Here is a 27878-nt window from a genome sequence, read left to right as displayed (position 1 = left end):
AGGGGGGGCAGAGGCGCGCTCCCGCGGCTGGGAGAGGCGCGCCCCCGCCGGGCTCCCGCGGCGCACGGCTGCGCGCCCGTCAGGGGGCGCCGCGGTGCCCGGCGCCGGCCCGGCCGCCCCTTCCGCCGCGGCGGGGGCCTGGCGGGGCGGGGGCGCGGCAGGGGGCGCTGCGGCGCGGGGCCGCCGCTGCCGCGGGGATTGGCGGGGGCGGGCGGCGCGGCCGTGCCCGAGTGGCGCCGCCGACGTCAACAATAGTCCGCGGCGGCGGCGGGCGGGGAACCATCGCGGGCGGGAGCGGCGGGCGCCGCCGCGCCGAGCCGGCCCCCGGTCCCCGTCCCTCCCCATGGCGGGGCCGTACGCGCTGGGGGTGAGCGTGTACTCGGACCAGGGCGGCAGGAAATACATGGAGGACGTGACCCAGATCGTGGTGGAGCCCGAGCCGGCGGCCGAGGCGGAGCGCGGCGCCCCGCACAAAGGCGCGGCGGCGGTCGGGGCCCCGCGGGCTGCCGAGCCCCTGGCCGAGAGCGGCCGGCGGCGGGGAGCGAGCCCGCGGGCGCCGGAGGAGGCGGCGCCGCCGCTCGGCCCCGGCCCTGGGCCCGGCTCCGGCCGGCGGCCGCGCCGCTCCGTGGCCTTCTTCGCCGTGTGCGACGGGCACGGCGGCCGGGAGGCGGCCCAGTTCGCCCGGGAGAACCTGTGGGGCTTCATCAAGAAGCAGAAGGGCTTCGGCTCGGCCGAGCCCGCCGAGGTGTGCGCGGCCCTGCGCAAGGGCTTCATCGCCTGCCACCGCGCCATGTGGAAAAAGCTGCGTAAGTCCCCGGCGCTGCTGGCGCCCTCCAGCCGCCGCCGGGCCTGGGCCTGGGCCGCGCCGCGACCCCCCCCGCGCCTCCCCGCGGCCGGCCGGGGGGGACAGCACCCCCTGTCCCCAGGGCCCGGCGTCCCGGAGCCGCTCGTTGCCCGGCGGCCCCGGGAGTGGGACGTGCCGCCCCCCAGTGGAGCCGCTCCGTGCCCGCCCGGGGAACGGCGGGCCGCCGTGCCGGGCGCTCCGGGGGCAGCGGGGGGGTGTGTGGGGTGGGGTACGCGCTGCGGGGCGGGGGGCTGCCGAGCTGCGATCTGCTGGCGGCGCGTTTCAAGCCGGGTCCCGACATTGGATTTTTTGGGAGATTTTCGTCTGGCTGCCGTGGGGAATTCGCATGGAAATCCCCCTCGGATTTCCCTTGGCCGCAGTATCTTAAAAAAAATAATTTTAGCAAACTGGAATGTGCTGGGATGGGACAGTGTTTGTCCCCGGACTGTGCCTGGATTGCAAGTGTTCCCGCCGGGCCCTGCCAGAAGGATTTGGGATGTGGCGGGTCCATGGGGAGGACTCGTTCAGTTGCATTGTTTGAGCATCGCAGAGCAGCAGCGTTACCTGGCACAGCAAACCCGCTGGGATGCTGAGGGCGATGGAGGCTGTTGACTTGTCTGCGTAGGGCAGGGGTTGGGCCCTACGTCGGTACAGCTGAGGGGTGAGAGGGACCAGGCCGGGGACCCTGACCCCTCTGGTGCTCTCCCTTCTCCCCCAGATGAAGCCTGACTGCAGAACTGTGTTTCTGAAAGGGATTTGTTTTTTCTTGCTAAGGCGGCAGTAGAGCATGGTGGTGGTTTGTATATCATGTGCAGAGTGTGTGTGTTGTGTATGCGGTCGTGTATCCGAAAGCCCCAGAAAGAGAAAATACAAGAAGCGAACAGCATGTGAAGGCAGGTGGGAGTGGAAGACTAAAATCGGATCAGAAAGGTGGGGATGCTGACAGCTGGGCGCGGGAGGCAATCGTGGAAAGCAAGGAATTGCAGGCAGAGCACCACCCTGGGGTTTCAACCAAGTGATTCCTGGGCGGGGAGGGATTACAGTGTCAATACAGTTTCGTTTTCCTTTTTTCTTGAATAGCAAAATGGAGAAGTTGTGCAAAGGTCAGATACTGAAGAGATGCGGGGGAAAGGAACGGCCAGGTTGTTGGACAGAAAGGAAAGGGTGTGAGATTTAGGAGCACCAGAACTTGACCAAAGCCTTGATGCTGGGGATAGGGCAGTGAGTGGCACGAGATGCCCAGAGCTGCAGGCTTACACGGTAAGGAGAAAGATGTGTGAATAGGGGAATGGGGCATGGGGGGCAAAGATAAGTTTAGTTTTCTAGTTGTAGTACCCCTAGTCTGTTGCTTGTCACTGTGTGTGAATACAAAACGCAGAGGTGGAGCGAAGTGACAGAATGCAGGAAATACTATTTTAGTAATGAGTGTTTAGTACTGGGGTTGTGGAACCCATTCAGATTGTTGTGAGAAACAACGTAGCTCTGGCTGTGAGCATCTGATAACAGCTTTAGGTGGGCCCTGTAGTAAGTTTCTACGTCGCATGTTTGGTCTTACAGACTTCCGCTGCATGTGTACAACAGCTCGAGTGTTACGGGACAGAAGCATTACTATGTCTAGTTTATAACTTATTATACTGTGTTACAGAATCCCAGTGCGAATTCTACTTTCAGTACATAATTTTCCATATTAGCATATGTAGACCAGATTTGTAACTGTGTGTTGGTGACACTGTGGATATGAAAGGGAGACTGGGTATTTTGGTAGCCTGAAACGGGGGTGGGAGAACAGTTTGGCTGTTTGGTGTAAAGGATGGAGTTGTTACTGCTTCCAGTCGATGGCCACGGGCAGAGATGCTGGTACTTGGCGGTTCTGTCAGCGCTGGGAAGCTGTGGGGTCATCCCAGTGGCCATCTCGTACGATAGACAGGAAGCTCACTGATTGTAAGAGTAACGGAAAAATTAAAACAGAAAAATGCCCCTTCGTCATTGCCGATAACTTTGGGCATTAATTATGAAGTTCTCTGTGTGCTAAAGAGCTCCTGGAGTATAAGTTCCTATTTGAAGGCCTGTTACTCAACTGGCAGGGGTAAGAAAGGTATTTACAAGGAGCATATGCGGATCAGAGGTCCCAGATTTTGATGTGACTTTACTAAGGATTGCATAGGTTTATGTTTCTTTGGCAATTCATTATTTGTATAGCCAAGAGCTTGTTTGTAAATGTTGTATTTAACTTGATAGTATTAAAAACGTTTTTCAGCACTAGTAGGTACCATTTAGAAAGAGTTGTGTACTTCTTCTTTGGTTATAACTCTTCCCATTAAATTTAATTGAAGCAATAAAAATCAAATAATATTTTCATTTCTTGTGTAATAACAAGGGTTTTTTTGTAATTCTGCTGCAAAGCTGTAATTTCAGGATTATTCTTAGAAATGTTTAAGAGTTTATGTATGTGTTCTTACCTGAAAAGCACCTGGACCACTTAAGGCAGTGCAGATTTTCAGGATAATGTTAAATTTTTAGGGTCTGTTTCTGTATTAAAAGTTTATATAGTGTTTAGGTTTTGAAAGTTTTATGAGAATTTTAGAATCAAACTAATTTGAAATGAGGCACTGTGGTTTGACTTAATTATGTAAGAACAGTGACGTAAAAATTAAATACATGTTTATCAATTTTTGATCCTGAGAATAATTCTGAATCATGCTCAAAGAAAGACAGGAACAGAACTTCCACAAACATGCTCTGGAGCAGTTGGTGCGTTTTGTATCACACACCAACAATTGCTTTTTAGGCTGTGCCAAGGTTTGGTTTTTTTTCTGTCACAGATGTGGTATCCAGCTGTAGGATCCAGGTTTTGCTGTAACAGATCGACAATACGGGACGGGTTGTATTAAACCAATTCTTACCCCTCTCTCCAGCCTCCCCACCAGAAGAAGGGAGACAAGAGTAAGAAGTTACTGCAAAAAAAAAAAAGTTGTGTAAACAACTTGCAGTCCTGGAAAGCTGCATGGACTTGTCTCTTGCAACTGTCTGCTGTTGTAAGGAACAAACTATATTATAGATCCGATGGCTTCAGATACTGCGAACAGGTGCATTCTTTTTCTTTTTTTTCTTGGAAGAGTGGGAAGTGCATCTGTTAAACTGGAATACGTGGTATTTTGTGGGCAGGGATTGTGAGAGTCTGTAACGGGCAATGTTGTTAGTACCCTGCTAGGCACATTGTGGGTTTACCTCCTACTCCCCATGCGCATCTGCCAGGTCTGTGCACTGCACTGGTTCATAAATGGTGTGATTTTCAGATCTAAAGCCCCCAGCTGCAGTGGAGTCGTGTCCATCCTGGGATGTATCGATGCTCCTAGTACATAGTTTAATAACTCAGGGCTGTAAATACAGAATTAGGGACATAGGCCCGCAAGGAAACTTTGACTTAACTTTGCTTTCCAAGAGAGCTACCTAGAGGTATTTCTCTGTTGCTAAAGTTGCTGAAGTGGGATGTCATCCAAGGACGTTTCAGGTCTGTTTTTGAAGTGTGAATTTTGTTTTGAGAGCTTTGTTGTAATTTCAGGATTTCTTCTAATGTGTCAACTTCTTGTGCTATGAAAAATGGGCAGTAATTTCCTCTGAGCTTATTGAAGCTAAACTCAAAACTGGATGGCATTTAATATTGTTATTTTGAAGGGATGTTACTAATGCCAGTTGTGTGCTTAAGGAAGAGCTTGTGTTTTTACTGGAGCTGGTGTGGCCAGGTAGGGAAGGAAGTGTTAATGTCTGTTTTTAAATAAGAATGGCAGCTGGAGCTGATGCTTCTACCAAAGGAGGAGTTTAACAGGGTATTACTCTTAACTGTTAATTAGTATATGTTCTCCGTTAATTTGTTAGAGGAGAAAATGCCTTTTGATCATATCTGATCGTTTGGACTATTGCTGTATCTTATAAAAGAAATGTAGGGCTTTTTTTTAAAGTCAAAACTGTATTTTGGTTTGTATCATGCATCGAAAGACAAGAAAAAGAATAGTCTTTAAAAACAGCATTTGGCGCGTTTTTCAGCATCATGGTAGTATGTAGGAAAGGAATTGAGCAAGGAAGAAAACTTTTCTTGATGCTAGTGTCCCGTGTATGTTTGTTTTTAGGGGTGTGTATAGTTTGCACTAAAAAGTTCTTTATTTTTTTCGGATGGATAAAGGGAAAGAAAAGGTGCAGCCAAGTCAGATGTCACGAAGCAAATCGCTTTACACTTCCTGTCCTAGGCAGCAGGTGACAATTTCAATTTGCCCGCTGACATGCCAGCTACAAAACCAGTAAAGTTACAAAAGTGAGCGAAGGGTAGTGTTTTTCAAGTGGAGGGGAAAAAATGTTTTAGAAAGATGTCTTACAGCTGAAGTTACAAGATTAATAAAAACGTGCTCCTGATATGCAGAAGAGTCAGGTAAGTGACTTTGATTTTAATACTTGAACTCAGAAGAAAACCGGGGAGTTTTGACACTTGTGTTAATTTCTGATGAGACACGATGTCTAAAGAAAGGAATATGCTATGCTATATGTAATACTTATCTCTAAACAAGAGCAAGGCAGAAACTAAAATCTCGTGATGATAGGCAGATCTAATTTCTAGTTCTGCTGGAGCCTAAAATCTGAGGCTGCTGTATCATTCTTTCTTCTCACAAGTGGGTGATTTCACTCTCTATGCTCTTCATTCCCATAAAGACTGATTTGACTCTCTAATATATTTTATTGCTATTGAGGGGTTGTTACGCTGACAGAAACTCATTAGTTGCAGCTTGTTTTCTGTTAAGTGCATGGTTGAAGTCCTTATTACCACTTGGCTTCCTCCCTCATTTGCTTTCCATTTGGAATGTGTTAGTTTTAATATCCACAGTAAAAATTGCCAGACACAGAACTTCCAATAAGCTGATTGAATGTTTCTGGTTTTTGGGGAAAAAAAAGAAGCTACTCCTAGGGCGAAAGTGTATTTTAGTACGTAGAATGCAAAGCTAGTACTCTTGTGTTAAGAGCTTAGATGTTTAGATTATGCTGGATATCTTGGTAGCTAACACTGAGGAAAGGCAGCCTTTATCGTCATGCTGTCTATGAAATCCCGCTGCTCCTTCAGCACGTCTTCCCTGTCTTCTCTTTCTTGCCTCGGGCATCCGAACATCGTGCAGTGGCACTAGAACTCAAGTTCCTAATCTTTTGCTTCTGCCTAAAACATCTGAAGTTTAAAATACCCATTTTCACAGAGAGGAAGGCCTATTTGTGTTTCGGTTTGTGTGTTTGTTGTGCCATAGGAAAATAAATAATATAGTCCTTTGGCAGCCTGGCTTGGGTATTTCCTGCAAACTGCATGTGTATCACAGTGGAATTTTTATGTTGTTCTGTGTGAGCATGCCTTGTGAAGTGCAGAAGATAGAATGTGACAAGGAGATGAGTCTCCCTTCTGAGTTTGTCTGAAGACGTGAGTGGGTGCAGTGAAGAAGAAACATGAGGTTGCTGTTGACAGTTGAAATCAACCGGTAACTGGCAACTTGAGTTGTGTTTTCTGAAGGTGCTGAAGTATAGAGGAGGGCTGGCATGGCTAATCTTTCTTAATTGGGGTGTTGTCTCAGTCGTTCTGCATCGTTTTGGAAGTAGATGAACTTGGCTGTGTAGACACAAAAACAGACAAGAAAAGAAAAGGCACAGAAGAGAAATGTGGATTGGACATGAACAGGGGAGAGCAGTGTAATAGGAAATTAACATGTTTTCAGGGCAGAGCAGCTGAGAAAGGAGGTTTCCCTAACCATGCATAGTTCGTGCTAGTGTTGGTATTTTGAATTCAAAGGATAACTTGCAGATGTGATGTTGAGTTATACTTGAAGTCTTCCTCCAAAAGGAAATGTGAATAAACCAGCTGAGATGTTACTCAGCTTAAAATGTTGTTCGGCATATAAAAGTAAAATAGCATTTTCTTTCCTTCCGAGGTGATTGGCAATGTCCAGACAAAATGACCTAATTTATAACGTTTCCACCCCTTCGGGCAGAGCAGTGAACAGTAGATCTTAACAAAATGCTGGTTCGACCCTGTTCAACACTCAAGGAGCACATCTTCCCCCATATTCTTCTAGTGATGCTTAGAATATTAAACCAGGGGAAGCAGTTTTTGAATCCTGTCTTGGTGCTTTGATGCTGGCTTTTTATATATATGTGTGTCAAGCTGTAGCTAGGGGAGTGATGTTACGAAATCAAGGGGGACCCGAGGGCACTGGCTTGCCTGGCCATACTGTAACGTTACACAAGCCTCTGACACACCCTTCATCTTGATCTTCAAAACGATACTGGTTCCACAGAATTAAAACCAAAAGTATTTTTATTTGCTTTTTCCTCTCATTGCAGCAGAGTGGCCGAAGACCATGACCGGTCTCCCAAGCACGTCAGGAACTACTGCCAGTGTGGTCATTATCCGCGGGTCAAAGATGTATGTTGCTCATGTTGGCGATTCAGGAGTGGTGCTGGGAGTCCAGGATGACCCCAAAGATGACTTTGTGCGAGCTGTGGAGGTGACACAGGACCACAAGCCGGAACTTCCCAAAGAAAGGGAGAGAATTGAAGGCCTTGGGGGCAGGTAACTGCTTTTTACTTCAGTTTTGACTTCTGGGTGCTGTCTGTGTCTTTCTGACTGAACTAGGCTTAAGGTTGCTTGTTTTGGGGGGCAGGGGGGGTGAGCAAGCTGGTGAATCTCAGTCTATTTATATTCCTTCCCTGTCTGGGCTCTGTTTTTTGTTTTTTCTAGCTTGTTGAGGAATGAGTTAGTGAGCCACTGTTACACTGTTGGGCTTTTTGATAGTGCTTTATGTTATAAACAAAATTTTAATTTCCTGGTGGATCGTGCAGCTGAGGTGTGGTTACAATTCTAAATGTTAACTGAAAACTTTGAAAGTGGAGATACTGATGTTTGACCTATTCTACATTAAATTCTGAAGAATCTGGGGGGGTTGCCTTTACATATATATGTATGAGATCTGGAATATCCATTTTGTCAAATGGTGGAAACACAGCAGTTTTGACACAAAGTAGTTTCTTACGCATTCTGCATTATTCCTGAGGTGACAATGGCAGCTGCTGAGTAGGCTCTTCAAAGCTTCTGTTTAAGGAACGTAAAAAAAATTACTAATCTTAGATTTGAAACAGGGTACTGTATTGCTGTGTTAAAACGTACGCTTAAAATGTTAGAATACTGCATTTTAATGCATATCTTTGCATTAGTAATTTTTTCACTGTCAGGAGCTGGCAGATGTTCTGACATCTTTGAGTTGTGGTTGATGCGTGTTCCCTGTGACTAAGGAGGAAAGCAGGCAGGTTTGTCAGATGGCACTAATGTTTTGAGACAAACCTCAGGGCTCGCATTTGGCGTAGCTTCACAGGAGCTCTCTGTTCTCGTGTTCTACAGTACCGCACCAGATGGATGGGCACAGTTTCCTTCTCTTAGCGGTTCAGAGGCAGAGATCACTGAAGGTTTTCCTGTTGACATCATTCATTTGAGAACCCTGTAAGCTCATGAACCTTCAGATATTTGTACCTCTAGCAGGTGGAAGTTGATCAGTTAGCTGTATTGGTGGCTTTCAGAAAGGGTAACTTGCAGATTTGCCAGGTTAGTACTTGTAAATGTATAGGTTTCTGAGTTGCGTATCTTGGAGACTGAAAGTCTTTGAAGCTTCAAAGATGAATTCCCTGGAACTTTGTATCAACAGGAAGGGTTAGATTTTATTTTAGTTTAGTTTAAATCTTTGCTTTTACTGGTTCTCCTTCTGTTTTTCCCAGGCTGGCTGTTGCAGGCTATTGTGAGGCAAATAGTAGGAGTGAGGTGGTACCATGCAGCTACGCTTATTAAAATCTCATTCATGAAAGCACATTAGGAAAAGTTAATGGGAGAGCATGGTTTCGTCTTTCATTAAAAATGGTATTTTTCATAGTAACAGTCCTGGAGTGTGGGATGAGGTCTTTCAGATAAAGACTGCAGTTAGCTTTGTGTGGTCATCAGTTGTACAAGTGGATAAGATCTGTTTTTAGGATGTGGTGTTTGTGACTTTGCTGCACTGTGCATGTGCAAGGATGGAGCTAAACATGCCCTTGTTGTTAAGGCCTTTGAAGTCTCAGGAAGTGCATCTTGAATAGCTTCAGTATGAGGAATCTTGCGGCTGTTCCAGAGCTGCTCGGTTTCTAATTACCAATGGCTGTTCCTTGGAGAAAAGCTAGCTTTGAAGTATCTAGTTCTTAACTTGGTTGGGACCAAGCTTTGCTAATTCCTTGTTTCATTCCCATTTCTTCCTTGATGGCTCATACTCTCTCTGTTCATTCTTCCCAGCTGCCCCTGCCCAACAACAGCTGCCTGGTTTACTTGCTCTGTAACTTCTTCTTTGACCCTTCTAATGCCATCTGTGAGAACTAAAGGTGGTGCTCAGTGCCTTAGAGCAGGTGTTAACATTCAAACGCAGAGCTGTTTCTTCCTGTCTCCTGCTTTCACAACACAGCAGCTATGAACAATTCCTCTTTTATATCTGCCTCATGTTGGTGCACCGCTAAAGAAGTCTCTACAGAAGGCGGCTCCTTTCTCTTATGTTTTTTCAACTAGACTTTGGTGCTCTTTACTATCAAACTGGCAGAAGGAGAAGACCGAAGGAGGAACTACAGGGTATTTCCACCCCAGTGAGCTGATGCTGATGGTCCTCGTCTGAGGAAAGCAAATTCAGTTCTGCTTTTAAAAAAGATACTCTTGCATCTGGTTGTTGCAGCCAGGCAGAATTTCTTCCAGGTCTTCGTTCCCCTGCTTTTTCTTTTCTTCTGCCCTTTCTCACTTCTCCCTTGGGCTTAATATGGAATGAAAGTATCAAAGTGATACCGTATGTTTTGAAATATTTATTTGTGCTGTGGACTTCCCTGAGGGTGCTGTCATTATTGTCCATATTTGCTGTTTAACTGGTTCTGTGTCCATTGAAAGCAACTTTCATGCTTTCATTTCCATTCCTTTTTTTAACTCCTGCCTCTTTCTGATGTTTTTAGTGTGATCAACAAGTCCGGTGTGAATCGTGTCGTTTGGAAGAGACCTCGTCTGACTCACAATGGCCCTGTGCGCCGCAGCACCGTCATTGACCAGATTCCATTCCTGGCAGTTGCTAGAGCACTTGGTAAGTCATGTTGGTGTTTGGAAAGTGAGACAGCACTGCATACAGGCCACCAGAACTGAATTATACCCTATTATATTTTAGAGGGATTTACTCACTTGCTGTGATTACAAGGGCTTCTGAAACCTGGGCCTTTTAAAAGTATTTTTAATACAATATGGATTTTGTTTTTCAAATCAAGCTGTAGAAGGTGTCATTGGTGAGTGAAGGACTTGCTCTACAACATGCAGGATTTTCAATGTCAGTCCTACAAGGCTGGTGCTTCATTTCTGTTGCAAATAAAAATGCACAAAGCAGTATGTGTTTCCAAGATGGAGAGTATATTTATTGTTTTCTTACTGAAATAACAGGACTGTAATTTTTGACTAGGTGGTTGTAAGTTTTGCTGCATAGCATCCAAATTACTCTGGTCTTCCTTTTGTTGTGAACCTGTTTTCTTTCAAGGCTTAGCATAGAATGACCAAAGGGTCAACTGTTGCCTTTGTGAGAGTATTAGTAATGGGAAACTATCTTTGAGGAACACTTTATTCAAAGGACAAAAAGGCATTTTAAAGTACCTAGCAAACTTGGTATGAGTGGTTTTGGGGAAGTATTTAGTAACTTAATCCTTGGATACTAACACTCATGGGCAAGAGGTGTCTTCTGCTCAGTTTTTTTCCTTAAATTCCAGTGCAGAATTCCAGTGTTCTGCAGTTCATTTTGTTTCTGTCCTCCGTTTGCCCCAGTGAAGAATCCTCTGTCCAGATACCGCCCCCAGTATAGATTCAGTTTTTTTGTAAATGTGGTACATGTTTTTACCTGTGAAAACTGTTCTGTGACTTAATTTCTTCTTGGCAAGCTTGACAGTTATGTGGCTGTGTTGTCAGTGTTCCTAGATCAGCTGGCAGTGTGTCATGGGAACAGTCTGTTCCTGGGACCATGATCGTCTTGATAATTGCGTAGCATTACTGTGTCTTATTTCAGAGGCAGTGCTGTCTGTTTCACATGGGTCTGTCCAGTGTTAGGAAGAATTTTGCAGTGATAACTACCATTGTAAAAGATAGTTATATATCAAGCAAGGAGTCGTAGGTGGCTAGGTGGCTGAACGGTGATCTTTTAATAAAACCAGAACTTTAATTTTATGGACATTTTTCTCTGTTTCTTAAAAGCCTTTATTATGTTATATTTTAGGCAAGATAGATGCTTATTTTATGGTTAGTAAAACTGACTCGAGAGTTTGAGTAAATCCTTTGGAGTTAATAAATGAGTAGCAAACAGATCTTCATCCACTGAGCAACATGTACCCCTCTGCAAAAAAGGGGAGAAGAGAGATGTGTTCCTCCTAGATTACAAAAAACATAGGCTTAATTTTGATGAATCTTTCATTCCTGTGATTGCGAGTTTGTTGTCTAAATAGCTCGATGACTTTCGATTCAATTCCTTTTAGCGAGTTCAACACAAGGGTTTGGCTGGGTCTTGTGTGCAGATGGGAATTCAAGGAATGATGCATCTGTTAGCTCCCTATTGCATTCTTTTCTGTTACGTGGATGAAGAGGATTACTGGAGAGTTTAAGGTCCAAGAAACAAGAGCACTTATCTCTTTAACATATCTTAGTTTCAAAAGCAGATTTGAAAGCTTAAAAAGAGGGTTTGACATCTTCAAATCATGGAGAAACAGACTTACAACGTGACAGTGCTTCAGTGTTTGCTTGCTCAGGGAGCCTCCGTAGCCTCTTCACATGCACTTCTGAGGAGGTATGACAAACCTCCTGGAAAAAGGAACACAGCTGCTTCGCTCCGTAGGACCCAGATGGTGCACAGACGCTCACAGTTTGGAAACAGGATTTAACTTCTTTCTGAGGCCAACATGCCCATTACGCTGCTTACAAAAGACCTACCATGACTAAAGCCATTTGCATTCATGCTGTTGAGGCCTGCTCGACCTCTTGGCTGGTTCCCAGATTGCTACCCTGGTTGGCACAGCACTGCTGTGTTGGAGCCTCTCCAAGCAGAGTAATAACTGTCAGTGTTGACGTATACTGGTTACCAGTACTCTAGTCAATCCTACTAAGATGTAGCACAGTGATTCTTTTTGCTAAGTCCAAACTCAGTTGTTGTTCTTGATAGAAATCCCATACAGATCCCAGACTGGACAATAATTTTGAGTAGGAGAGCAAGAAGCTCTTGACACTCTGCCCTGCACCGTGGAGAGAAACTTAAAGAGTTGTGAATTTACAGTCTTTAAAAGCGGGAAGATTGTCTGATGAAACCCCCTAAAATTTAGAACATGGGTGTCTTTTTTAAGTTTGTCTTTCTCTTACAACACTTTGAAGTATTTTGGTGTAGTCTCATCCCTCACCCATTCCTTAAGTCTAGCACTCATTTTAAGGAGTACAGCAAGGGCTTTAGAAATAGCAGGAATAAAAAAACACGGTGGAAGAGTATTGCATTGGTCAAACATTTGGACAGCAGGAGGAATACTGGTGCAGTGGAAGTCCTGGCCAGATCAGTTCTGTTGACATTCCCTGTACTGTTCTGATTGTCTGCAGTGTCTTTCTGCCCTAAAACAAGCATTTGTGGTATGCACTTTTTATTACTGCTGCTTCTTGCAACTGTAGTGGCTGCATTTAAGTAATGTTTGATTTATTTATAGCCCCATAACAAGTCAGAAATACTTAGGCTTCATATTGTCTCTATAAAGTATCTGTATGCTGCTTTTACTGTATCCAGGTTTTTTAAGTCTTCTATTTTAAACTGTAGCAGAGTATTCTGCGTTTTAAGTATAGCTACTTCTGCTAACCTTTTCTGGGTGATGAAAACATCTTTCTTTATACCAGTTTGCCTTGTAATAGATACTTAAGAATCCCGTGCAATCTCAGAACTGTTCATGTCAAGACTTGCTGCTCAAGCTGATCAGAAGAGCATTTTGTTTCCTTAGAGTGTAATCATTTAAGTCAGTTTCCTCGCACCCCTAGTTTCATGGTAACTGTCCATTTTATATGCCTGTCTCTAAAACAGGTGTGAGGTAACTCAAATTACTTCAATCCCCTTACATAAGGCAAGGCTATGAGTGTGCAGATCGATGGATACCATGGAGCAGATGCTCGGGGGCAACAACCCATCATGTAACTTGCCCGTGTGTTTCGAAGGGTCTGTGCGTGTCATTGCATCGCGTGTTAGTTATTGTCTCCCTGCGGAGACAGTAACTCCGTGTGGCACTTGGGAAGGTGGTGTAGGCTCCTGTGAACGTGCTTCCATGTGCATGTCTTGGGGAAAGAGTGCTGAGAAAGGAAATAACCTGCTCTGGGCTTGTATAACACAATAGCCAGATACACGCTAGCAGAAAGGTTACATTTCAGCTATGTTGTCTGTCTAAATTAAGTTAGACCTGCTTCTGGGATGATAAGCAAAATAAGTGTGTAAGACGATGTATGTTTCATTCTCATTGTGGAAAAAAGGAATTAAGAGTTTTGATCTTTGGAAACAGATTTTGAAGTAAAATCTGGCTGTGGGTGTAACTTTCAGAGACAGTATACAAAGTAGGGGGAATATAGAAAAACTACAGTCTGAGCTTTGAATATCTTAATGGTATAACTTGCAACAAGGACAGAATGTAGAAACAGGTAGACAAATGGTGTGATTAATCACTGAGCTTTGTAGGTTGTAAGTGTTAACTTAAACATGTTGTAGTTTAAGTGGCTATTTAAGTTCTTATCCCCAGCTGTCTGCCAGCCTGATTAAGTTGACTGGTAATGCATGGTGTGATGGCAGAAATGGGTCTTGATTGTTTTTTAAATCATATGGGATCTCTCTTGCTGGTAAATTAGTTCAGGTCTAAACCCAGTAAATCTTTTATTGACTCTGTTCCCTCCTCCTCCCCTTTTCTTGGGAACTAATCTAGAGCCAAGATCTGCAGCTGTCCAAAGGGTTATGTGGTAAGGGATTGCCTCGCAGTATTGTAGCTGTTTGGTGTCTGTGTGGGGCTTTAAATTAACAAATGATGAAACCTGAACCAAGAACCCATAGTTAAACAACTCACTCATGTGGCAACATGAAGTATCTTTTCCCTTCATGTGGAAATATAATAGACTCACCCCTATACTTCAGGTGGAATGGCCTTTACCATACAGAATTGACTTCTCCTAAGAACATGAATTTCCTGCTGACCTCTTAAGAAGAGTTATGTACCAAGCAGTGAATGTTCAATGTATAGCTGCTATGAGAAAGCTGGCTCTGACAGTGCCATGGAAGCTGTTTTCCAGAGCAACTTACTGGGTGCCAGAATTGTTTTGTGAAGCTCTCTGAACATGCATACCATGAAACCCTAGAGAAGAGGGTATGGCTGACCTCAAATGATATAAGTAGGCTGCTGTATAAGGGTTTAGGGTTTTTTTCCTGCATTTAGCTATTTTTTTTTAAAGTTTACCAAATAGAATGGGCACAGTTGCAACACAGTGTCTGCTTCTCAGTTCTTCCTTCCTGCTCACTTGTAGGTCTCACCATGGAAGATCAATCATGTTGAATTGCGTAAGCTAGTAATTTGTATTTGAGTACTGCAAGGCATTTTCCAGGTTTTAGTGATAATTGCTTTTTTCATTTTATCTATGTAAAACCAGACAAACCAGATGCATTTGGGATTCTAGTCTTGTCCTAGGGATGTCTTGCTCTAGCTCGTATAATCATCTTACCCTCAAGACAAAATATATATATGTATGCCTGTACAAAATGCAGAGTATGTACTTTGTGGGTATCTGTTACATGTCATATGGCAGTGTGTGTGGGTCCATGTAGCTCAAGTAAGAAAGTCTGGGGCTCCCCCTTACCCCCCTTGGCAGATGGCAGGTCTGTACACATGCCTCTCTTGCTCTCTCTTCTTAGGCAATGTAGAAAAGCAGTAATAAAACTTTTCTGCTAAAGGCAGAGCTTTATCCAGGTTTGGTCAGTGCATTCTTCTGCTTTACCCCTTGTTTTCGGCTAAGCAAATGCTGTCTAGGATTGTCTTTTGAGGCTTGAAATTCCACCTTAGTATTCATTTGAAGGATTTAATTCAAGGCTAGAAATTGTGAGAAGCTTTTTCTGTGCCATTTCAGCTCCTCACCTCTACTTTTGCACACTAGTTCTTGCAGGCTTTTCTCATGCAACGTGCTCTGGCGTAGCCCTAGACAAACACCTTTTTTTTTTTTTTTCTGTCTTGCCTGTGATTTTGCTAACTTACAAGCAGAGATGAGCAGTCACGCTGAAGACTGCCTTATGAGCAGCTTTTAATTCACCACCCATTTAAAATGCAATCATTTGTTTAATTTGCTGTTGAAATACAGTTCTTCTGCCTGTGCTTTCCTTTTCTACATACTGTTGAGGGGTGGCATTCTTTCAACAAGTTTGACTGAAGTAGGATGTAAAAGAAGCTCCTAAAAAAAGTACTCCTAAAGCAGCAGTGGAAGTTTTAAAGCCTCAAGTGCTTATGTGTTAAGTTTTCTGCTTGCTGATACCTTCAATTTGTCCCCATCCCTCATCATTCCAGCGTTGTGTGAATGGGACATTGCGTTGCACTCCACTTTACACTGCTGTGAAATGCCCTCTTGTGGCTGTAGGACTGGGTTGCCATGAGTTCTGCTGAAAATGTTTCCACCCCAGCTCGGTCTTGAGTGGTTACTGTCTGGATCCTTGCTGATATTTGTCTCGCTTCCATTGGGAGTGAAAAAAGTCCTGCAAGTCGTCTCTTTGTACTAACAGACCTCTTAGATAAAACTTTGATTTAAAAAGATCTGGGATTAATCAAACTGGGTTTTTGTTTTGGACTGACTTATAGAAGTCAACTTTTCTTTCCTCTATTAAAACCAAAAGATATTTTTGTATTTGAAACAGCATGATCCAGAAACATAAATGAAAGACTTGATTTATATGACTTCTGGACATACTTTTGCTGTAAGAAGGCTTTGGGCTTAATTTAATCCAGTCTACTTACATGATGGGTGTTTTTGTTTGTAACTTCAGTTACTTTCCTGGCAGCAGTTGAAATACAATACAAAAAAAAAAAGTTTTTTTATTGTATTTTAAAAGGTAATAGTAAGCAGGTAAGATAGACTGCATTTTGATATATTCTTACAGGTAGGTAAATAAAGTTTCCTGCTCCTTTATGATTTCAAACATCTATTTTTCTTTTTGTAAGGTGTAGTGTCATTTTTGTGTAGACCTCTGTATATTATTCTGGTTTTGAGTTACGACTAAGAAACAGATACGATTTTTCTGGAAGATATGGAAGGAATTACACTATTAACATTGGTTTGGAAAAGAAATATGCAAGCCTTACACCAAAAGAAATATTCCTGGTCTGTAGGATTTTGGAGAACAAGATTGTTAAAGGTTTTGTGAATGTCTGGGTTTTAATTCAGAACAAAAATAGTATGGCTCAAAGTCAAGTCTGAGAACCTGGCATTCCAGTTCTGTAATACTAGCCTTTGGCATATCACATCATCTTGCTATCTTGGCTTCCCCGTCTGCTAAAGGGTCACTTGTCTGTCTTCTTGCTTTGGGACAGAATTAAAGATTTCAGAGCACTTTGAAATGCCTAGGAAAAAGTGTACTCTGCTTTTTGGCTTACTTCCATCTCCCTTTTTCTTTCCCAGAATTGTGACAGAGGGTGCCATGTAAAGTGACTCTTCCCAAGTTTGTCATATATTCCTCAGCTGCTATGGATGCTGTGCTCTCCAGCTGGCCAGAGAAAGATACGCAGCTGACATTGGTATTCTGTCTGTGCAGCAGCTCTAAAAAGCATGAACTTAAATCTGTGGTGCTCTGCCCTTTAGGAAAAAAAAAAAAAAAAAAGTACCTCACCCTAGTGCCGTGGGTTGGCCTTTGCTGGCTTGGAGTTGAAGGATCTGTGAGAAGTATTTTTTGAAGTGAAATATTCTTTATGCAACACTCTTCTACCAAGGATTACTAGCCAGCTTGATTAGCCTGAGTTTGTGGGTTTCTGGGAGTAGACTGGTAGATTAACACTGAAGGCAATTTTCCCTGTTCTTTAAGGCAGTCACAAGTACTGTTGTTTCCTTTGAGGCTGAGGGAGGAAGAATCTGGATTTTTCTATATGCTTCAGGCTTCAAGCATACTCTGTAGAAATTTTCCTGGCTCAAAGAAAGAAGGTTTGGGTTTTTTTTTTTTTCTTTCAATTTGTGACATCTAGAGCTCCATTTAGCTTTCAGTAGCTCAAGAGTTGCCTGGAGTTGGTCAGTTAATACCTGACTGTGCTTCAATGCTGTTCCGTCGTACAACTTTGTAAATAAGTTATTGTGCATTTCCTAGCTTTTTGAGATTGAATAGATGATGAGTACAGTTGAATGTAAAACTCATGATGAGTCTGTTCTTGCTGTACATTTACAGCAACCTTGGAATGCTGCTTTGACAAGAGGTGGTGCTACAAGAGATTATTTCAAAGAATGCATTTTGCAAAAAAACCAACCCCAAACCAAAAACCAGCACGTTTAATAAACTTAGTCTTTGAAGCTGTGAGTCCTTGAACTAGTCTAGCTCTGCTTCAGCAGTTGCTTTCAGGAAAAATTACTTTCCTCTCGTGATGTCTAATTTTCTCTCTTTTCTTCACCCCCCTCAGTTAAGAATGATGATAGTACTGTAGAAGTGTAGCTTAGTTGCAGACTTGCACATGGACTCAGCCAAATATGTGGACTACTACTATCAGGTAGCCTGGTGGTAGTTCTAAGGCAGACCCAGCTGTGAAGTCTGATGTCAAGCCCACACCTCAGTGTAGGGTTCCAGTGTGGCCCTCAGAAGGGCAGCTTGTTGTGGAGGAGGGACACTGAGGTTGGAAAGCTTTCAGTGGCAGCTAGGAAGGTTGAGGTCCTGGTCAGGGGTTTGGCCTGTGATTTGTGATGTGTGGATTCATCATGTGTGTTCTCAGAATCTGTGTGCCCTTGAGGAAGTTTTTAATCCTTGGAGTCCTCCTTATAGCCAGAGTGGTATTCCTGATTATGCCCACGAGGACCTTTCTTCCCCTTGGAGGAAGAACCTCTGAAATCAGTACGATTATCACTCAGCTGTTTTCTGGGGAAGAGCAGCAGATGGGCATGATGACACGTATGTAGATGAACCAAAATTAAATAGCATCAGGTTATTTTTATCATACTGCACAGTATTTTTAATAAAAAATATGATTCAACTAATAACATTTGTCACTCCTAAATGAGTATGAACAAACTAGCAAATAAAAGCATAAAAATATTATGTGTGTTGGAAACGGATGCTGCCACCGATTCCAAGATCTGGTTGTTGTAAGATCCCAAGCTCTTGTTTATTTTACCTGCTGTGTCTGTGATAGACATGATGTGAAGATCACTCAGTGCATGAAGACTTTTTGTGGCAATTCATATACAATAATTGCTGTGCTGGAGTTCAGCTCTTCTGTTAGAGTATTGATCTCGCTGCCAGCTGGCTGGCTTTGTTGAGTCTGTGGAGGGAGAGTGCACCTCTATACAAGCAGGCTTGGCTTTTAATTAGCACTTATTAGAAGCATGTGTTTCTGCTTGCTGCTGCTGCAATGAAGGTGAATTGGTGCTTTAATGAGGATGGACCATCCTGCTTGCTATGGTGAAGTGGAGTAATTGAGTTGAAGTATTCCCTTTCCTGATTCTGGAGAAGTCTTTTCAACTGGTTGATAGCTTAAGGCAAAGCTAATGGAAGGAAGCAGGAAGACAAAAAGCTGATTTATTATCTTTAAAAGGGTGGTGATGGATGCGGAAGAAGGCTACAGGCATGCTTTCTGAAGCCAGCAAAAAGCAGAGGGAAAAAAAACCCTGACAAAACCTTACTCGTAAACTGGAGTTTTAAGCTTCTGTATGCTTTTCAGTTCTGACATTTTAATCGATTTCTACTTCTAAAGCCATGTGTTCTGCACAGGAAAATGTAGCCAGTGCTTGCAAATAATGTTACTTTTTGTTGCTTGTCACTATAGGAAGCTATTTACGAACATAAAATAAAAAGGAAGAAGAAGGTGTTAGTGCAAATTAATACCATTCTTGATTTAAAGGACCAACCTTAGAAAAAGGTTTTATTTTTTCAAGTATACTTGATAAATTAAATTGACATAAATTGATATGGAAGTGCATTTTTCTGATGGAGTGGTTTTCACTTGAGGATGGTTTGGAGGAAACACTCAAACCAGTAGTTGTTTTGATTTGAATGTGTTAGTCTGATTCAATTCGGGCCATTGTTACTGGTGACATGAAGCCAAATACATTTGCATAGCAAGAAAGATTTAAAAATAGAAAGGTTTGCTGCATGAGGCTTTGCGAGGGAGAAGCTTTAGCTCTCATTTTCTGCTTTCCTGCTGGAACCCAGGCACTACTTGTGTTCCTGTGGCTACTTTCCAACTCAGAATTTGGCACATGGTGTTCAGCTGGAAAGACGCTCTAACACAGCGCTGCATGGCTTTGAAAGCAATGCTAATGCTGTGGAAGGAGGAGGAATGGGAAATAGAAATGAGGAGAGGCTGAAGCCTTTCCCCTATTCCTTTGCCCTCTTCCTTTGTTTCTTCTCTGTGGCACCTGCATGCACAAACACACGCACAGCAAGATATAACCCTGGTTTTTTTGTATTGCTTGTGGAGGATCTCAGGTTTTAAAGAAACAAAGGGCAGTTTAGCAGCTTGAGTGTGAAAAGATGAGGTTTTTTAGTTTGCGGGGGTTTTTTGTTGTACAAGCAGGACTTGGTAGGGTGTGCAGGGCAGTGTATCATAGTGATGCTGATATAAGTCTAATACTGTATATGACATTGGGAGGAGAAAAGGTAGTATGTGATTCCGCCCCCGCCCACAACCTAGTCCTAGAAACTCTACCGTGTACGAGACAGGAGGATTCTGCTTCCAGTATTTCAACTACCAATAACTGAAAGGGCAGATTTCTGCAAGTTTGGTGTGGGTTCAACAAAGTAAAGGCTTTACTTGTTTGACATCTGTCATTGTTCAGATAGGTTTTACTTTAGAAAACAGTGAAACCTCAATATCCAGGTATTAAGGTACTACATTTCCCCTTTTTCTGAAAATGTTAGTTTCTAAGAGAGTAGAAGGTCTTCTATAAACATAGGTTTGTTTGAATGTGGTTTTATTTACGTTGCTACGTATTAATAAATATGCTTGGAAAGCAGCAGCAGATCAGTGATTGTGCTGAAATTACTTTGTATTACTGTTGGGGATTTGAGGCTGGTGGTAATTGTTTTCATGGGAACATTTTTCTGTAGTTTCCAGGATTGGTATTTTCATGTGTAACAATTCAAAAACATTTTCTTCTTGGCTAGGTGACCTTTGGAGCTACGACTTCTACAGTGGTGAATTTGTTGTGTCTCCTGAACCTGACACTAGTGTGCACACAATTGATCCCCAGAAGCACAAATATATTATCCTTGGCAGTGATGGACTGTGGAACATGATCCCACCTCAAGATGCTATCTCCATGTGCCAGGATCATGAGGAGAAAAAATACTTCATGGTGAGAGCAGCGGCAATAAGTCATTGTGCAAATTTAATACTTTTTTCTTCTAAAAATTGCTTAGTGTGGCATGTATGAACAGTACCTAACTGGTGGTGTTTAGGCATAGTCATAGTTTTGCCACAAGACAGATGTAGTTACAATGTGGCTGATACTGTGCTTGCGTATACTGTCAAAACCCATGCATGTTAACAATCTTTAAATTATTTGGTGACTATTTTTGGGAAATTTGACTACCAGGATGGTATCTGTGAGTAATAAAGATGGTAACATGTTCCTTTTCTAAGGTGATTATACAAAATACTGTCTGAAATTTAATTCACGTTAAGATGCGTGTTACAATGCAGATAACTGTTTATTGTTTTTTACACTATTTGTACAAAGTCTGAATTAAATTTTTCTCTGGTTTATTTTAAAAAACAGTTTGAGAATTTATGTAGTGGAGCATCTGAGCATCAGATACTAAATAGTATGTAACCCCCTTGAGAGACTTTTAGAAAGACTGTAGGATGTTATGGCCAGGCTATTTATGCAAGTCACTGCATTGGTTTTATGGTTTAAATCACTCATAGATACATGGATTCTACCATAAACTGATTTTAAAGTTACATTTCACTTAGAAGAAAGATATATTTCAATGGATACTTCCTCTTGTGTTTCTGAATCACATCACTTTAGTACATGATATATAGGAATATATCTCAGGCTGTGCCACATAAACTGTCCACCTTCCATGTATAAAGTGAAGTGGACCTGACTGCTTTCTCTCTCTGTCCCTTTCCTCTAATGTAAAGGGAGAGCACCGACAGTCTTGTGCCAAAATGCTAGTGAACAGAGCGCTCGGCCGGTGGAGGCAACGCATGCTTCGTGCAGATAACACTAGTGCCATTGTAATCTGCATCTCACCGTTGCAAGACAGCAAAAGCAACTTGGAAAATGAAGAAGAATTGTATCTCAACTTGGCAGAGAGTCCCTGCTATAGCAGCCCTGATATGAATGGCATGACACCCTCCCGCTGCTGTACCCCACCTGTCAAGGTAATGGGTTTTTTTCAGTGTTTTACCGAAATGTTCCACTTTTGAGTGTGGAGCCCACTAAATAAGTATCAATATCCTTTTTCTCGCCCTAGTAGTCATTTCTTTCTGTGTAGCTCACTGCGACAGGTGGGACTGGCGCCAATGGTGTAGTCAGACCCTTGCCAGTAACTGAAGTAATACTTTTAGAAACTACTGGGCTGTCAACTTAAACCACTATTTAATGTTGCTTTTGGTTTTTGGGTTTGGTTGTGTTGGGTGGGTTTTTTTCCTAACTGCAGTGGACTAGGCAGTATGTATGGCTACATAATACATTTCAGTTGTAGGACAGTACTTGACAGCAATTACCTGACCATGTCCTCAGTACTTCCATGTACAAAGCTTTGGAGACTGGATGAACATTTAACGTTTCTTAAAAGACTTTTGAACACCAAAGGCAGAGTATTAAATTATGAACTTCAGACATACAGTTTTTGTAACTCTTAAAATCCAGATCATTTAAGAATAGTTGTTGATCTCTATTCCCTCCTTAACATGTAAGAAATTATTACTATAACCCTATGCCTATAGTTTGCACAACTTTAAATGCACTGTTTCTGAAAGGTAAGTTTTCAAAGATCCTCCGCAAAATCAGAAGTAGGCTATTGAAAGGGAGGACTCAAACTGTGGGGATCAGAAGTTTAAAAAAGAAAAAAAACCCCAACACATCTCTTTAGAGAATAAGGTTGGGCTACGGTTTTCTTTCCTACCTTGCCATGTACTTCTGTAGCTTGCACAGGTGATCAATTTCAGACTGTTTGTAGATGTGTTCTTATTCTTGGTGTGGTTGGGTTTTGTTTGGCTGTGGTGTTTAGTTGGTTTTTTTTTTTTTTTAAGGTAACCAAAGGGATGATGTATTCAAATGCCCATTGCTGTAAAGAATGTTTTCTTTCTGGATCAGGAAAACTTATTATCTTCCTCTGGTTGATTTAATGGTCTTTGTTAGAGGAAAAGACATTATAATACAAGGTCTTCCTTCAGGTTAGAAGTTTCAACCATTAACAAAAAGCAGAAGTTGGTATTCAGAAGTTGGTGGGGATCTTTTTGTTCTAAGAACTACAGTGTAGTTATGAGTGGATGTTTGCTTCAGTAACTACCAGCTGCTTCTGATTTAAGTAGCTGTCCTTTGATGTTCTGCAGTATCTTTGGATAACTCTCCTTTGGGCAAAGTGAAAAGAGTAAAAATTAAAAAGGGAATCCTTAACATTCCCTTGGTAGAAACAAGCTGCTAATAAAATGGCAAGCTTAAACTTTGTCTCCTTCCTTTACATCCAGTGTAGCAAAGCATATGAAAAGAACTTAAAATCTAGTAAAATCTTGAGTGCAGAAAAATTCTTTGCATTCTAAATAATCCTGAACTTTTAAAGTTGTACCATATGTTTTGTGTGTGATCTATTATCAGTACTCACTGAATAAACATTGAGCTGTATTGACTGCAAGATGTCCAGGAAGCAGAATTTCTGGATAAGGACTTAACCGGAAAAAAAAAAAATATTTTTTTCTCCTTAAGATTCCCTCTCCCCATTGATGCAGATTCTGTTAACTGTGATATGTGAATCTAGATAAATTGCAGCAGGCATTCACAAAGAATGAAAAGATCAAAACTTTAGACAACTAAAAACTTTTGTTTGCCATGTAGATAAGGCCTTACATTTTTTTTGCTTACTGTGCCAAACGCAGAAGACATTTTTTACTAGCTATGGGTCTTCATTGATAATATATGTATAAATTCTATTTTAATGCAAAAGTTATCCCTCTTTTGGATTAAAATAGAACTGGTGTTGCCAATTTAAAAACAGATACTATTTTCTTAGTACTTGTATTTATTAAGAGTACTAATGTAACAGAGGTTTCTGCTTTAATAACAACTATCTAGCTGTCCTCACAGACTACCTGTGATTATCAGAAGTGTGAAAAGGAGGCTGAAAAGGTCATTGCACCGTTAGAACAATTTTGAAATACTTCAGGAAAACCCAAATGTCTCCAGGCAGATCATAATAAAGGAAATGTCTTAGCAGTTGTGTCTCCATGTATGTTTTTTTTGCAAAACAAAAACTTTGTGTAGTTACCTGTAAATATATTTGCTAACTACACCTAAGCAATATTATCTTTTTCACAGTACAAAGAGGTTTAGCAGTTAGAGCCACAAGGAAAAGAAAACCCCATTTCCATAAAGTTTGGTTATGTAATGGCTGGACTGTTGGCTTTTCATTTATATAGCAGTCTGGCTTCATGGGAGCCTTCTAGGTAAAACTAAGTGCATGCAGGAGCACTGTTGGCTCAATGTTTTCTTTAAAATTATGTGAAACATAATAGAGGCATTTGGGACTCTCCGCAAAAATGGTCAAATACATTGTTTCTTAGGCCTTGCCTCAGACATTAAATGGTAGCCTTATAGCAAGGTGCCAGTTTTCTTATGAAGCACAGCCACATGACTATTTAGGAATATGCTTTTTGGAATTTTTTTTTCTGATGGTGGTAACTTGTGAGAGATTCAGGAAGTGCCCTTATTTCATGATACTTTGTGATCCTAGTGATACTGTCAACCTCATGGGAGGGAAAAGCCCCATTTTGTTGATTACACAAAAGGAAGTATAGCAATAGATGACTACCCATTTGCAAAACCTTGCATAAATACCTTGATACATAGAGCTACAGGTAAATACACTTAAATTTAGGTTGGTAATTAATTCATCTTCTTACAAAATTATTGTTGAATTTAATTGAAAAGGAATCATCGTAGTTTCTGTAAAGAAACCAGAGGTGATTCCCCAGATCAGTTAGAGCTCCTGGAGATTGCGGCAGGATTATTGCCCAAAGAGGACAGATCAGCAAAAACACGAGGTGGCAACAGAAAGGATATTCGTGCCTGTTACCTTCAGAGAACTGAAAGAAGCACGAATAGCCTTGACTCTTAACAGCTGCTACCTTCCAAAACAATTAATTTGGAAATGGACGGAGACCAAAGTTTCTCAATTAAACAGAAGTATTTCTTAATTGCATATCCTTCTGGCAACAATTACTAATACCAAATCAATATTCCTGAGGCCAGTGATAAAATCTGATTGGTTAGATTGCTGAGAAATGAAATTTGTGATTCATGTTTTATTTTTCTTGTTTTGTTACATCACTCTTCAGCAGTCCATCTGACTTTGTTTGGCTTCCCTAAGCCTTGTTCAGTCTCATCTAATTCGTACCATGCAAAAGCTGTTGGCAATAACAGCCACAGTGTTACGTGTCTTGCACAACAAAAGCATAAAACCTAAGTCGTGGCTAGAGACGCAATTCCAAAAATTAAATTGAGCAGATTAAGTAGCATTGCCAGAGCTGTTCTCTGTGTGTTATCCAGCTTTCTTAGGGGTTCTGCAACAGAGGTGAAGAATAACCTCCAGAATACCATCCATAAAGGTCTTTTGTCTTGTGTTGCTACATATAGGAAGAAAGTATTATCTAGATGGTTTTACTACACATAGGGAGAAACAGGGGAGTAGAGGGGAGTGGAAGACTACGTCTAGATGCTAGAAACAATTCTGATTATTTTTTCTTTTGGTGTGCATTTTATTAAACCTTAATATTAGATTTTTCAAAAGTGCTGAGCAGTCATCTCTTCTTGAAGTTGAACTGAAGTTGTTCTGGGTTGTGACTTCAAAAGCATCTATTTATTCACCTGAGATGTTACATTGACTTACTTCCTGATTCAGCTGTGTGTGCATTTGAGTTTTCAGCATAGTATTTTCTTAAAACAGTTATCATCATTTGCCTTACGTTGATGGTATGTAGAGTAATGCGGCCTTGAAATTTACTTTTGAAGGACTTGCCAAGTAACTAGGGATTTCTTCACAATTAAATCTTTAATAAGGTCATAATTCATATCTTTAGGGCACTGCATAAATACTAATTTTCATAATCCCCCTGTGGATAGTGAAAGCAAGTATTGTCCCCATTTTCCTATTGGTAAAACTGAGAACGAGGCAAAAGCACTTATCAAAGGCTGCAGGAGACATGAGTAGCTGAAGGTATGATTAGAGTTCAGAAAGACCCTGGTTCTCAGGGCATCGTATTAAGCAGCTTCTCTTCAACATACAGAATGACTGCGCTTCGTGCAGAGTGGCTGGATGTGCTGGGAGGAATGGAGCTGCTTTCTTTACATGTTGTAGAGCATAAAGCTAGGCAATAAAATGTGTTACTTCACATAGCAAACAGTAACTATTCTCAGAATAGCTTTGTCCGATGCTCTACCTTTCTGTATGCAATCAGGACACCTACCATGAAGAGTTTGTCAGTGTCCCTGATAATCTGGTTATGCAGTAACTAAGACTTCTACATGTAACAAAGGTCAGAAGACTTTTTCTGCTATTTCCCCCAATAGTGTTTGGCTACTGGTGACATGTAAAATCCTCAAAAGGCAGTATAGGTGCATATATCACAGTGTCTGAAGGGGGGAAGTCATGTCCGCATGCTGGAAAATGCTACTTATGAGAATCATAGCACAAAGATTGCAGGCACTGCTACATGGCTTCCTAAATTAACAGCAGATGCATGCAGATTCCTGAGCATTTTATAGCAGCCAAAGGGAAGGTACACAGGCTGAGTAAGTCTGGGCAGCCCTCTGAATGAAAAGATTACACATCTGCCACTATGAGACACTTGCAAATTGGATGACTGAAGTAAATGCTTTTATGAAGTTGGTGTGCACAAAGTACCAAGTTCAGACCCACAGTCTGAATTAGTTTTCACCTCTCAGTGTGGAGAAAAGATAACTGTTTTGGAGTAGGATTCTTCTGTCTCTGACAAGGTTTAGAGAAGTTCTGTCCCACACTATCTCCACCCTCGAAGGATAATGCAGGTCAAATAATTATATTTATGCCTAAATTTTTTTTTCTTTTCCCTCAGCTTTCAGAAGATGATCCATGGCCACGACTGAATGCTTCTGAACCTATTCCTCCCCTCACACATAGCAACATGATCTCGGAAAAATACTTAGAGCTGCCAAATGAGATTGCCAAAAGCAATTTACCTTCATCAGGAGCCACCCCAAAGGATTCAGGCCCACAGGAGGAGAAGTGCAGCAAAGCGTTGGCTTTGAGGATACATGAATCCTACAATAATGGTTTGTCGGTCAGTCTCTCCCCTTCCAACTCCGCAAATTCAGGCACGGACCAAAAAGGCTTCAAGGTGTCCAGTAGTGGCCAAACAAAAGCCCAAGATGCAGAGAGGACACCCACAGCAAACTTTAAAAGGACATTGGAAGAATCCAACTCTGGCCCAGCTATGAAGAAGCCAAGACGTGGCCTGAGTCGAAGCATTAGTGTCCAGCCAGAAGGCATGTCCACAACTCCACAGCGCAAAAACTCAAACAAGCTGACCATGCGACGCAGCCTGCGGGGTCAGAAGAAGCTCAGCAATTCACTCTTCCACCCGCCCAGGAAAGCAGTCTGTGTTTGCTGAAGGGCATTTGTGTAAGGAAGTGTATTTTGGTCTGGTTAGAATTTTAAAGTTGGTGCAGAAGTTTGAAAATCTTCCTGTTTATCTTTTTTTAAAGTAGAAACTTTTTTTGGTATTGAACAGCTTTATCCCAGCCTTGTACTTGCTTGTATTATAACTGTGAATTTTGTAGATGTGTAGGGTATAAGTTACTGTAAAATGTGTGTAAATTTGTATTCCTTCATATAAATGTAGTCTCTTTTTTTCCTTGTATAATTGTTACAGCGGGGCTAAACCTTGTTTTAAAGAAAAATAATCCTTTTTGTTAATTTACTAAAGTCATGAATTTGTATACGCTTCTTGTGATGAGAATTTCACAACTTTTTAACTAAAGTAAATTATTAAACAGAATGGAAGATATGTATTTTCGTAGTACTATACGTTCCACCTGAAGTGTGTCTTTTAGAGAATACACTAGGTCTATATTTTTTTTTTAAATTTTAGATTTCTCTACTCAGAAATGAAAAGTATGTGGAAGCAGAGATGTTGAGTCTTGCTTTACACAGCTCAATGTCAATTTCTTCATGTTAATTAAACTACTATGCAGTATCTTATTTAGTTGTATTTTTTGTAACATTAATCGTCAAAGTATTTAGCAAAAAAGTGTGTGTTTTAAAACTCCAACTCCCAAAAGCATCCTATAAAGCCATTCCCATCCCTTGTTATAAATGATGGCATTTATATCCAGGCATAAAAGTATGCCCTACGGAGGCATGAATTCTCTGCTATTCCAATATTGATGGTGCTGCTAATACCTTTCAACATAAGTTCTTAAATTATTTTATGACTATTTTCATTGAGTATGTGGACCATGTGTATGTTCACCTAAATAAAACACATGAAAACTTGA

General features: G+C 41.8%; 1 protein-coding gene across 1 annotated transcript; it reads left to right on the top strand.

The window, feature by feature from the left end:
• Positions 1-183: 183 nt before the first annotated feature.
• PPM1D (protein phosphatase, Mg2+/Mn2+ dependent 1D) lies at positions 184-27878 on the top strand. The gene is made up of 6 exons (XM_055719719.1): positions 184-806; positions 7211-7439; positions 9875-9999; positions 20281-20471; positions 21266-21508; positions 26438-27878. Exons 1-6 carry the CDS (start codon positions 344-346, stop codon positions 26990-26992), a joined length of 1806 nt encoding a protein of 601 aa, XP_055575694.1. The 5' UTR covers positions 184-343; the 3' UTR covers positions 26993-27878.

Source organism: Falco cherrug, chromosome 1, assembly GCF_023634085.1.
Source record: "Falco cherrug isolate bFalChe1 chromosome 1, bFalChe1.pri, whole genome shotgun sequence".
NCBI classification, from domain to species: domain Eukaryota; kingdom Metazoa; phylum Chordata; class Aves; order Falconiformes; family Falconidae; genus Falco; species Falco cherrug.
Note: the sequence above shows the minus strand (reverse complement) of the source record. Positions and strands in the feature narration are given on the sequence as shown.

What these genes read in the sequence shown, in the direction of transcription:
- PPM1D (XM_055719719.1), top strand. Translation starts at nt 344, where the DNA reads ATGGCGGGGCCGTACGCGCTGGGGGTGAGCGTGTACTCGGACCAGGGC. An exon ending in CGCCATGTGGAAAAAGCTGC is followed by an intron (nt 807 to 7,210) that starts GTAAGTCCCCGG and finishes CTCTCATTGCAG; the next exon opens with CAGAGTGGCCGAAGACCATG. An exon ending in GGCAGTTGCTAGAGCACTTG is followed by an intron (nt 10,000 to 20,280) that starts GTAAGTCATGTT and finishes CTTCTTGGCTAG; the next exon opens with GTGACCTTTGGAGCTACGAC.